The 11,167-nt window shown below is 52.1% G+C and overlaps 4 protein-coding genes across 4 annotated transcripts; 3 read left to right on the top strand and 1 right to left on the bottom strand.

Moving 5' to 3' along the window:
* Positions 1-470: 470 nt before the first annotated feature.
* BO97DRAFT_405685 (putative RNA helicase/RNAse III) lies at positions 471-5,389 on the top strand. The gene is made up of 7 exons (XM_025695242.1): positions 471-694; positions 759-787; positions 856-901; positions 990-1,242; positions 1,316-1,463; positions 1,522-2,601; positions 2,658-5,389. The coding sequence occupies exons 1-7, from the start codon at positions 584-586 to the stop codon at positions 5,155-5,157; spliced, it is 4,167 nt and encodes a 1,388-aa protein (XP_025551099.1). The 5' UTR covers positions 471-583; the 3' UTR covers positions 5,158-5,389.
* Positions 5,390-5,574: 185 nt separating this feature from the next.
* BO97DRAFT_405684 (uncharacterized protein) lies at positions 5,575-7,267 on the bottom strand. Its single transcript, XM_025695241.1, has 3 exons — positions 7,053-7,267; positions 6,760-6,995; positions 5,575-6,682 (listed from the first exon to the last, which is right to left on the bottom strand). The coding sequence occupies exons 1-3, from the start codon at positions 7,074-7,076 to the stop codon at positions 5,683-5,685; spliced, it is 1,260 nt and encodes a 419-aa protein (XP_025551098.1). The 5' UTR covers positions 7,077-7,267; the 3' UTR covers positions 5,575-5,682.
* A 560-nt stretch (positions 7,268-7,827) lies between these two features.
* Positions 7,828-8,256, top strand: BO97DRAFT_66676 (uncharacterized protein). Its single transcript, XM_025700979.1, has one exon. It carries the CDS (start codon positions 7,937-7,939, stop codon positions 8,183-8,185), a length of 249 nt encoding a protein of 82 aa, XP_025551097.1. The 5' UTR covers positions 7,828-7,936; the 3' UTR covers positions 8,186-8,256.
* A 591-nt stretch (positions 8,257-8,847) lies between these two features.
* On the top strand, positions 8,848-10,417 carry BO97DRAFT_66673 (uncharacterized protein). The gene has a single exon (XM_025700978.1). The coding sequence runs from the start codon at positions 9,045-9,047 to the stop codon at positions 10,152-10,154; it is 1,110 nt and encodes a 369-aa protein (XP_025551096.1). The 5' UTR covers positions 8,848-9,044; the 3' UTR covers positions 10,155-10,417.
* Positions 10,418-11,167: the final 750 nt, after the last annotated feature.

Raw genomic sequence — 11,167 nt, 5'->3', positions numbered from 1 at the left:
AATCCTTGAGTCCAGTCGCAGATCTAATCAACAGTATCCCGTCGATCTTCCATCAAGAAGTTTCTTGTTGATGCGCCTGCTAGTGTGTCTCCCTCGAATCGCTCTTGCTCAACTCAGGTTTTCTGCTATGGGCTGAGAATACGAGGGGCCAAGCGGCCTCGGAATAGCGACTTTCAGTAGTCTGAAGTTCTTCTGATTTTGGAATTGCGTTCACAACATAACGCGACCAATATGTTAAGGAATGACTTACCAACGATCTGAGACAGTTCCGAGACCGAAAGCATGAGACATACTCTTGCTTGCTTTTTTTTTTTTTTTTTGGTTAAGTTTTGTTGTTTCAACATACATGAGGTTTTCATTGGTTTGGAATTGATCTCTCCATGACAGTGACCGGGTTTGTTGAGTTTGCCTTACCCCTCAGTAGGTAGTGTTTACCTTATCTTTCTTCTCCCCTCACCACCCAATCCTCCAGCATCTTTCCCTCCGATCAAAAGTGCGGAGCTTCACGAATGAGAGGCTTGTGCCCTCAAAGGTCAGCTATAAGTCAGCTCCCTCTTGCGGTGCAGACGGGTTGATCGACAAGATGGCTGTCACTCCCCTCATCCAAACAGACGATGACCCTGCGGGTTACCGGCCACGGAGTTACCAAACGGAGATGTTCGAGGCCAGTTTGAAAGGCAACATCATAGTAACAGTGAGGTCAAATCTTCTCAGAGTCAACACGGCGGAAGACTAACATCCTGATTCATCGATCCCAGATGGGCACTGGCAGCGGGAAAACGCATATGTATGTGTTTTGTCTGTTACTCCGACCCCACTTAACTGTATGCTTGGAATTCTAAATCGTGATTTCAGAGCCCTGATGCGAATCAAGAGAGAGCTGGAAAGGAATCCACACAAGGTGAGAGAGAAGAATTAGAGTCCTACAGTTATGGTGAAATGTCTGGTTCATTCGGGTTTCTGACCTTCATCGTTCCTCGGGCGGAAAGTTGATCTGGTTCTTGACCCCCACTGTTGCGCTGTGTCAGCAGCAGTATCAAGCCATTTCAGCGCATATCCCCGCAATGAGAGCCAGGACCCTCACCGGGCTGGATAAAGTGGAGCTGTGGACCGACCAGGCTGTCTGGGACGTGGTGCTCCAGGACGTTCAGGTGGTCTTCTCGACGCATGCTGTGCTTGCGGATGCCATGAGCCATGGGTTCGTGAAGATCGGCCAACTGAGTTTGATGATCTTTGATGAAGGTAGGCGAATGACAAACTGTCTTCTTGTTGGTTGTAGAACTGGGCGAAAACTCCTGACTCCGAATCATATTAGCCCATCATTGCAGGAACCGCCACCCGGCCAATAAGATAATGCAGGATTTCTACCATCCCGCGGTCGCGAAGTATGGCCATAATGTAGTTCCCAAGATCCTGGGCCTGACGGCAAGTCCCATAGTCAGGTCTAGCCAGAAGGAGCTTCAGTGAGTTTGTTTCAATCTGGCTGTGGTATATCTTGTTCGTTTTGACCGATAGGGGTAGGAAGATTGAGGCAAACTTGGATGCGATCTGCAAGGCACCGCGCGTGCATCGGCACGAGCTTCGGAAGTTCACGCATTGTCCCCATCTGCAGCCCATGTTTTATACTCCCTTCGACCCTGCAGCAGAGCAGATCGGAAGCAGGACCTTGCGAGCCCTTGCCAGTGCCTGGGGGGCTCTTGATATCGAGACGGACCCGTATGTCAAGAAACTGCGGAGAGACCCCGTGGATGGAAGGACACTGCAGCAAGTACGCCTGTCTGGCAAAACTAATTGCCGAGAACAGCTGAGGAAGTTTGTGACTCGAAGTATGCACATCTTTGAGGAACTTGGAGAGTGGGCTGCTGATTACTATATCACCGCGTCGTTCGAACAACTGAGATCAAAGTCAAAGGATGCTTACTCAGTGACGGGATGGACAGATGAGAATAGGGCCTATCTCATCGAGTTTCTCTCGCAGCTCCCAGTCCCAAACGTCACATTCACTTCGTCCAACCCGGATGATTATCGAATATCGCGCAAGCTGAGTCTCTTAGTAGACTTCCTGCACGAAAGAGGGCATCCAGACTTTGCAGGTTTGGTCTTTGCCAAGCAGCGTGTGACAGTGAGCGTGCTGGCGCAACTACTGTCCGTCTATCCTCTGACAAGAGATCGCTTTCGCTGCGCTGCCTATGTTGGTTGGTCCAACGGTGGCAGTAAAGATGTCCTTGGCGAGCTTCTGGACCCTCAATTGCAGCGGGAAACGCTGAGTGATTTCAGAAGTGGACAGACCAATCTGATAGTTGCCACCGACGTGCTTGAAGAAGGTATTGATATCAGTGCGTGCAGCGTGGTGGTTTGCTATGACAAGCCCCCTAACTTGAAATCATTTGTCCAGCGTCGCGGGCGTGCACGGCATAAAGAGTCGACCTATGCTATCATGTTTGCCACTGATGATGAATCCGCTGGAACTGGCAAGTGGGAAACTTTGGAGCGAACTATGATCGAGGCTTATGAGGATGATGAACGGAAACTGCTCGAGGCGTGCGCCCTTGAGGAGATTGACGAAGAAGTCACGGAAAGGCTTGTCGTCGAGTCTACCGGGTATTTAGTAATGTGAGTCTTAGATCTTGCAAATGTCCAGCTAACGTTCTGTTTAGTGCCGTGCTTACAGCAGACGGCGCTGTTGCACATCTGACGCATTTTTGTGATATCCTGCCTTATCAGCCCTACGTCGACACTCGGGCCGAGTACTCTTTTGAAACCGACGATGCGGGACTCCTAAAAGGAACAATTATCCTTCCAGTGTGTGTCCATCCCAAAGTTCGTCGCACCGAGGGCAAGCGGTGGTGGAGAACTGAACGGGCCGCACGCAAAGAAGCAGCTTTTCAGGTGTACAAAACACTGTACGAGTTCGGACTTCTGAATGATAACCTTCTTCCGTTCACGGGCAAGGAAAACCTCAAGAAGACTAATTTCACTGATATGCCGGCTCTTTTGGAGGTCTCTGAGCAATATGATCCCTGGGTTGTTTGGGCATATTCATGGTCCTCGCCTGACCTTCATCAGACTCGAATCGCCGTGGGACGCAATGGTGAAGCCGCGCACATGTACGTGAAGCTGACCACACCGACAGTGCTGCCAACACTTGAAAAGATGACCTTGTTTTGGGACAGCGAGACGACCTACACGTTGGAGTTCGAGGCTCCTGCCAAGGCCGTAGGCGTGACACCTGCTGCCCTCGAGCATATGGGGTCGATCACCTCGCTTTTCCTTCAAGCAACTAGCTCGAAACCTACAATACCAGGCCAAGACTTTGTGATGCTATTTGGACCCGATGTGCTACACACAGACCTGGAAAGCTGGTTCGTTCAATATCGAGGCTCAGAGTCTGCTCGTGATGTCTATGCCAGCAACAATTACCCAGCTGTCATGGGCGTTGTGAGAGATCAATGCGGTAAGCCATGGCTCTTTCGAAGGTGGGTTATGTCTCAAGAGGATGACTTGGCTGTTGTCGAGGTCGAGTGTGATTCTATTCCTCGCCGGAAGAACCTCCTGCATCGCAATACGTTGGCTACTAAGATGAATGCCGATATGCCGATCACCTCTTCCAAGGTGTGCGTCATACCCGTTGACTCGTGCACTATCGACAAGCTCTCATTCACACAGAGCATTTTTGGCCTGTTCGTTTCTGCTATCATTGCTAGATTAGAAGCGAAGCTGCTTGCAATGAGATTGTGTCAGACCATCTTGCAAGACATTGCTTTCTCGAGCACTGACCATGTCATCACTGCTATCACCGCACCCTCAGCCCAATCGTTGACGAATTACCAGCGGTATGAATTCTTTGGCGACTCGGTACTGAAGTTCACCGTGTCATATCAGCTTTTCTTCGAACATCCAAACTGGCATGAGGGTTACTTATCAGAAGGACGGGACGCGATTATCAAAAACCATCGCCTCGCTCGAGCTGCGCTTGATGCCGGGCTGGACGCCTTCATCATCAACAAGGCGTTCACGCCGCGCAAGTGGAGTGCACCCCTTATCTCGGAGAAACTGGCGTATGCTGCTGGTCGGCGTACAATGTCAATGAAGGTGCTTGCTGATGTCGTTGAGGCCCTTATTGGTGCAGCCTACCTCGACGGAGGGTTTGAGAAGGCCCACGCCTGCATCCGACGCTTTCTCCCGGAAATCAACCTCAAGCATCTAGGTACCCAATCTGTGCCGCCCGCTGAACCACATACCCAGCACACCGTCAACGACGCGAAGCTTAAAGAGCGCATTGGCTACGCGTTCAAGGACCCTTCGCTCCTCGTCGAGGCCCTCACCCACCCCTCTTGCGGGCACGACGCTTCGACCCAATCCTACCAACGCCTCGAATTCCTCGGGGACGCCGTCCTGGATATGGTGATCCTCACAAGCATCCTCGCGCATCCTGTAGCGATCTCGCAGGGCGACATGACCCGCATCAAACATGCCGTCGTAAACGCCAACCTCCTCGCCTTCCTCTGCATGGAATTTTCCTTGCGCCAAGCGCGTACCCACATTGAAACCCACTCCGCAGACAACATCACCCTTACCTTCACCGAGGAAACCTTGTCCCTGTGGCACTTCATGCGCTACGGCGGCGGCACCGACCTCAAACACGCGCGTGACCAGGCGCTCGCCCGCCACCGCACCCTCCGCGACTCCATCCGCGCGGCCCTGCAGCATGACGCCCACTATCCATGGCAGGCGCTCTCCGAGCTCAACGCCGACAAGTTCTTCTCCGATCTTGTCGAGAGCGTCCTTGGCGCCATCTTCGTGGACTCCGGCGGCGACCTCGCTGAGTGCATCGGCTTCGCAGAGCGGATCGGCCTGCTCTGGTTTCTGCGTCGCGTGCTGGCTGACGGCGTGGACGTGATGCATCCCAAGGGCGTCGCGCAGCAGATGGCTGCCACGGCTGGGCTCGGGGGTACGGTGTTCACAACGCAGCGAGTCGTCTCAGATACTCCAGGGGGTGGCGATAGCGAGGACGCTACATATCGGTGCCAGGTCGAGGTAGCTGGCGAGGTGGTTGCGGTGGTCGCGGTGGTCGAGGGGTGTGCCTGTGCTGAGGAAGCGGAGGTGAAGGCGGCCTATCAGACGATTGAGGTACTGAAGCGTAGGGGATTGCAATAGGTGGGATGTTCTGCCGCCGATAGATCGGTGGTGGTCGGCCTGCTTGGATCTAAAACAATTTTTTGAAATCTGTGTTTGCTTGGAAATGCCAGACGGAGGGTTGATCTATCACTCGGCTCTGGCGATCTAAAATGATTTGGTTCTACATCACTTGGCTATATTGATCGGTCATATATGCCCACTCTAAAGATTACTCACACGGGCTTGGTTTTGTTCTCATTTGGGTTATTGGCGATTTAGTTGCAGAATGGAATACATTATGAGACAGACACTGAACCACATTTGGCACCTCAGATGGATTGATAGCGTTCTCGTGGACGACCTGCTTTCTTGGCCGCCCTTATATCCTTGACCGGCTTTGCCTAGACCTGTAGCGGACAGTAGTGGGATATGGACGAGCTGAAGACTACAAAACAATTGAAGAAGTAAAAATGATGTATTGTCCTAGACCTACCAAAGAAGCGAAAAGAAAAAAAAAAAAGGAAACAAAAGGACACAAAGTCCATATCAAGTCTACCACCGCACTCAACCCTTTCTCTTGCCCCCTTTTGCACGTCCCCGCGTCGTCTTGGGAACAGGCACCTCCCTCTCCTCTACTTCCTCCTCATCGGGCAATTGACCTTCCGCCTCATCACTACTACCCGAATCCACGTGCTCATCCTCGCTCGCAGCGACGATGACCCCGTCCTCCGACCGCTCACTAACAGAGGACTGCACCTCGGCGTCCGTGCTATCCGCAGCAGCAGCAACGAGAGGCGCATGCTCATTCCGGATACCAGCGAGCACCTTCTTCGCCTCGCTCTCCTGGCCATTCCAGGCGCCACAGCTGCCGCAGCGCCAGCGGCCCAGGTCCTCCAGGGACTTGACGCCCGGCGGCGCCTGCCCGTTGACCAGCCGGCAGGTCGCGCAGATCAGCACCATGCGGTTCTTCGGCTGCGTCTCGTCCTCGCCTAGCAGCACGTCCAGGAGCCGGTCGTACCAGTGCGAGGACTCGATGTACTGCGGTGGGGTGGTCGAGGGGAACGCATTTGGCGCGAATCCTGGCTCGTCCTCGTCGAACGATGGCGCCGGCGGGGGACCGTGGGGTGGTCCTCCCTGGTGGTGGGCTGGGATCATGAATGGGGAGGGGGAGGATGGGTGTTGCGGTGGTCCACTTGGGGTCATTGGACCACCATTGCCACCGGGGGATGGTTGTTGTTGTGGTGAGCGACGGATGTTGGCTGTTGGGGGTGGAGGCAGTCCCGTGCGTTGGACGGGTGGTTGTTGCTGTTGTTGGGGGGTACGTTTCTTGGCGGCGGTATCGGGTTTGTTGCGCTTGTCGTCGCTGGTTCGTGACTTGGTGCGCTTGAGGGTGCCGCCGCCGCCGTATTTCTCTAGGAGTTGTTGAGTGGAGTTGTAGCGTGTGGCTTCTTTCAGTTTCTCGATCGTGGTCTCGCGTTGTTTGTGCAGCGTGTCCAGGTGGGATTGCGTTTTGCTGATGCGGTAGTCATAGTAGCGCGAGGCGCTGGCGCGGACGGTGTAGATCCTGTGAATTGGGGAGAGGGTGGTGTTAGATTTGTGTTGGATTATGAGGGCAAGGGGGCGCGGGGGAGAGGTGCATACAGGATAGGCCCGCCCACGATCGCGGCGTATTCAGCTATACCCCAGTTCTGCCATCCTAGTACCAGAGCTAAGATGATCGAGTAGAGGAGGTAGGCGAAGGTGGTGTAGAGGGTCCAGAGCGCTTTGAAGCGGCGGGCGTGTTGTCGGTGCAGGTCCAACCGGGCGGTCGTTTGCGTGATCTTCTCGGATAGGGCCGACAGCGCTTTCTCGAAGGAGGCCGGAGAGTCATCTTCCGCCTGGGACACAAGTCAGTGAGAGTCGGTCACTGGGTTGCGACAGCGGGCGGAACTTACCTTGAAAGGCCACAGGCGCACCATGGCGGAGATGTTGGTAGCAAGGTTAAGTTGATTGGATCAGATAATGAGCAGGGGGGGATGAATGCTAAGACAAGAGCATATTTCTTAGAGGGGAAATCATGGTAGGTCCCCTTCTTTGAGGGGGAAGCTAGAGAGCAAGGAAAGCGAGAGAGAGTGAGTGAGCAATAGAAGCGAGTGACTGACTGACTGAATGAATGGAGAGAGAAACTGAGATCATGGTGATTATTGAATGCCCAGCAAACGAACGACGTCAACGTCAGCTGCACCCGCACAGACCACCTTGCCTGTTACGGACTAGAGCTTTCCCCTCTTCTCTCTTCGCTTGTCTTCTCTTCCGTTCCTCTTCTCCGTTAGTTCACTACTAACTACTATTGAACTATTAAACTTATACTAATCCACGTTGATTAAGTGGTGTATATAACTAAGCTTCTTTCTTTGTTGTTCCTGTTGCTCGCCCTTCTATACACTATTGGCCCTGGCATTCTGATGCGACTGCTTCTAAATCTCGCGGACTTGACTGATCATCGTGCCACAGGCATGTCGATGATGGCCTCGATCGGTCGTCTAAACACCAGAATGCCCCGGGCGAATTTCAATTGTCAGCATCCCTGCGAGGTGATCCTGATCTTAGAATCTGGATAATACATGAAATACATGCCTCTTGGCCTCATTTTTCACATCTCCAGGATGCCCTGGCTTGTTGAATCTGATTGATCTACCACTGCGATTGAGGCCTGAAGTATGCCTAGACAAGTGCAGCTCGTTGGACCACTAACGTCAACTTACCGAAATTCATCTCCTGCTTAAACCTTTTCGCATAGAGAGGTCTACACACTCACGCAAATCCGAGGGAAGACCCAATGATAAGAGCGCTACTGCTTGTACTACAGACAATAGCAAGCAAGCTCAATCCTGGAGGACGAAGCTCGAGTCCATGGCTGACAGCAGTGCTAGCTACTTTCGACCCCGACAGCCTGACAGAGAATCCGGCATCGATCAGCAGGGGTTTACGCAGGGATCGACCGGGGCAAGGCTCTAGTCTCCGACACTGTCGGCAGCGCCCCCTAATCGCCGCTCGCATAGCTATCGATGACGGCCCTCATCAATGACAGGTCTACCTTGGCGGAAACCCTATAGCGCTTCTCTTTGTCTGAAGTCTGGCGCATCATGAGCTCGACCATACGGGCGGTTCCAGACTCGCGCGACAGCCGAGGTTTACCATGGTATGAGACGACAATAAGCTCTGGCCAACTAGAGCACTACAGAGTACGAAGGAGGCCGCAAGGGAGACTTTTCGTTCCAGACCATTTTCTCAAGTGCTTTGGCATCAGATCCCTGTACAGACAAGTATCTAAGCCAATATAGTCCTTGCTGATCTGGTTTCTATAGCCAAAAGCCCCATGTCGATGCGAAACCACCTTACTTTATGCTTGCACAACCTGTCCTTCGGATGGCTTGAACCAACCACAGGCACAATTGTACGCCCGACAGCATCCCTAAAGTATAAGTGGCCAATCTGTCTCGGTCGGAAATGGACAGGCTGCATGTGTTGGGTGGATGGTAAACCTACCATAATTCGGATAAAGGAGGCATTCAGCCATCGCTACCGACAAGCATGACAGCTACCCTTGTCAAAAGCATAAAAACCATGGTACGAGGGAGATCGGCCCGTAGTTCAAGTGCTCGATATATCGGATGCTCTCGATGCGCCTCCATGGAGATCTCAGCAGGTTATAATGCTATTAGTTCAGGACGTTCATCATGCGCGGTAGCGCCTGAGCATATGGCTATAGTTTCTGTTGATTGCTGAATTCTTTGTTTAGAAATACATTGCGCCTGAACACGCCTTATTTGTGACTATAATATCACACATCCCTGTTAGATGCGCGACCTATCCTACCGGCCTTCTCCTTCATACCATGTTCGAGAACATGATTTCACATATTACCGAACTCCACCAAAGCAATCATGGGCGGCACAATCCAGCTGATAGGCACCGTGTCTCTTCCGTATACCTTCTTGATTGCATGCTTATTAGCCGTCGCTGCATTCGGATCTATCGAGCTACTCCTTCTCATCTTTGACTTCTTCAAACGTCGCAGAGGGTTATATTTTTGGAGCTTGTTCTTATCCACAATGGCTACCCTTATTTTCACAATTGTCATCATACTTCTATGGTTCGCTGTCCCACAAGCGCGCTTCCCTCTGGTCTTCGTTATAGTAATCGTCTATCCCACCCTCAATGTCGGCAACACCTTGGTCATTTACTCGCGACTTCACCTTGTTACTAGTGGCCGCAAGATTCGATGGGTATTGTGGATGATCATCATCATGTCGGTCGTCTTTCTTCTTCCACAAGCCATTATCGTCATAATCTCTGCCTCTCCAAGCGGCGACGGCATGAGGAAAGTATACAGAATCTGTGAGAAGCTTTCCGTGACCGCCACCTGCATACGAGAGCTGATCGTGGGAGGCATCTTCGTCTTCGCGGCCGCTCGCAACCTGAAGCCCCTGATTGTGATCAAGGGCCGCGAAGGCCGGAAAATGGTCTTCTACTTGATCTTCGCGACCAGCATGATGGTTGTCACCGACGTCATCATCGTGGCCGTTGTCCTCTCCGGCCAACTCTTCATCATCTCTGCTCTCACCGCTTTCTTCTCCGTCCTTAAACTGAAGCTGGAATTCTTCAGTTTGGGGAAATTGATCCGTCTGATCCAAAGCGCGCCAGGCGTCTGCCACCACACCGCAACCGAGGACGGAACTCCACACTTCCGCCGAACTCCTGACATCGACAACCTGTCGCTCAGCCCGGAGGCTACCCGCAGTTGCGGTGCACCGTCCGGCCAGCAGCCGAGCATGCAGGAGACGAGTGTTGATCACCAACAAGTCGTCGCTGTCAGCCCCAACAAATCTCCAGAGGCACCGTCCTCTCCCCGAACCAATGAGTCGATGGCGACCGCCTCCCGCACGTTGTCAACAGACCCTCTCGTCCACGGACGACAAGACCTGGAGGCGCTTGAGCCTCAGCTCAGCGCCCGAGACCATTTCCCGCCGCGCACATGGAGCAGCCCAGTATAAGGCCTCACCCATAATCCATCCATCCATGATCCCTCCTTCGTGTCTTACCTCTCTTCCTTCTTCAAACCACGATTTGTCCAAATCCTTCATCTCGTACTGATTTGCCGGCCTCACCTTCTTATTCTCTAGCTACGATGATAGATAATACCCCTTGGACTATCTGACCCCCCCCCTTCCCCTCCTTCCCCCCGGTCATGTATCATGTAACCAAGGCACTGGATGATTGTCTTCTATTTTCTTGTATGCTGTAGCTTTATATAGACATCCTTTGATGAGACATAGACCTACCCCACGGGCAGACATATATCATCCCATAACTAGATCACCCTATCTCACGAGACATGTGTAATGGATGGAATGGAAATGTGGTGAGAATGACAACCAACTGCCGAGCTGACATGCACTAGTCGCGCCAGCCATCAGTCCCACCCTTATCTCAACCCCAGGCTATCACTAAATGCAGCTAATTACCGACGACATTTACAATGGAGACAATGAATACATTAAGTCTAAGTCAAGACCACAGGTCCGACATCATCATATTCTGTCCTCTCGACCTGCAAGCCAAGTCCGCACAACAGTGTGTCCGGCACTCGTAAAAAGAACTCTAGTAAGACACATGACAAGAAAAATAAACAACAACAGGATGGTTGTTTATCGCGGCAGTGCAATTGAATGCTTTCCTGGCCCGTGCAAGTAAAGAAAACCGCAAGAATAAGCATGGATGTAGCAGAGGACCAAGAATAAGAAACAAGCCCAGGCAATTGTTGTGAAAACGAAAAACGATAGGCCCAGTCCAAACTAGTGGGGTATCCATGAAAATATATGGTTTGAGTGACGATAACAGAAGAACAAAGAAATAAGAGAAGACCATTGGCAGTAAGTAGTAGATGAACCACAAAATAGAAAACTGCAACGAGTTTTCATCATGGTGGCCTGAATGTTGAAATTTCCCAAAATTTGTAAAACAGAAAATACGAAGATCACATGCTTGTGGGAAGAAGGAGGGGGGG

The sequence above is a fragment of the Aspergillus homomorphus genome (assembly GCF_003184865.1).
Source record: "Aspergillus homomorphus CBS 101889 unplaced genomic scaffold BO97scaffold_19, whole genome shotgun sequence".
Taxonomy (NCBI): Eukaryota; Fungi; Ascomycota; class Eurotiomycetes; order Eurotiales; family Aspergillaceae; genus Aspergillus; species Aspergillus homomorphus.
Note: the sequence above shows the minus strand (reverse complement) of the source record. Positions and strands in the feature narration are given on the sequence as shown.

Excerpts from the sequence above, each read along its gene's own strand:
- BO97DRAFT_405685 (XM_025695242.1), top strand. The coding sequence starts at position 584 with ATGGCTGTCACTCCCCTCATCCAAACAGACGATGACCCTGCGGGTTAC. Across the intron at positions 695-758 it reads AAGGCAACATCATAGTAACA|ATGGGCACTGGCAGCGGGAA; the intron begins GTGAGGTCAAAT and ends CATCGATCCCAG. Across the intron at positions 902-989 it reads TGGAAAGGAATCCACACAAG|TTGATCTGGTTCTTGACCCC; the intron begins GTGAGAGAGAAG and ends TCGGGCGGAAAG.
- BO97DRAFT_66676 (XM_025700979.1), top strand. The coding sequence starts at position 7,937 with ATGATAAGAGCGCTACTGCTTGTACTACAGACAATAGCAAGCAAGCTC.
- BO97DRAFT_405684 (XM_025695241.1), bottom strand. The coding sequence starts at position 7,076 with ATGGTGCGCCTGTGGCCTTTCAAG. Across the intron at positions 6,996-7,052 it reads TGCGCCTGTGGCCTTTCAAG|GCGGAAGATGACTCTCCGGC; the intron begins GTAAGTTCCGCC and ends CTTGTGTCCCAG. Across the intron at positions 6,683-6,759 it reads ATCGTGGGCGGGCCTATCCT|GATCTACACCGTCCGCGCCA; the intron begins GTATGCACCTCT and ends CCCAATTCACAG.
- BO97DRAFT_66673 (XM_025700978.1), top strand. The coding sequence starts at position 9,045 with ATGGGCGGCACAATCCAGCTGATAGGCACCGTGTCTCTTCCGTATACC.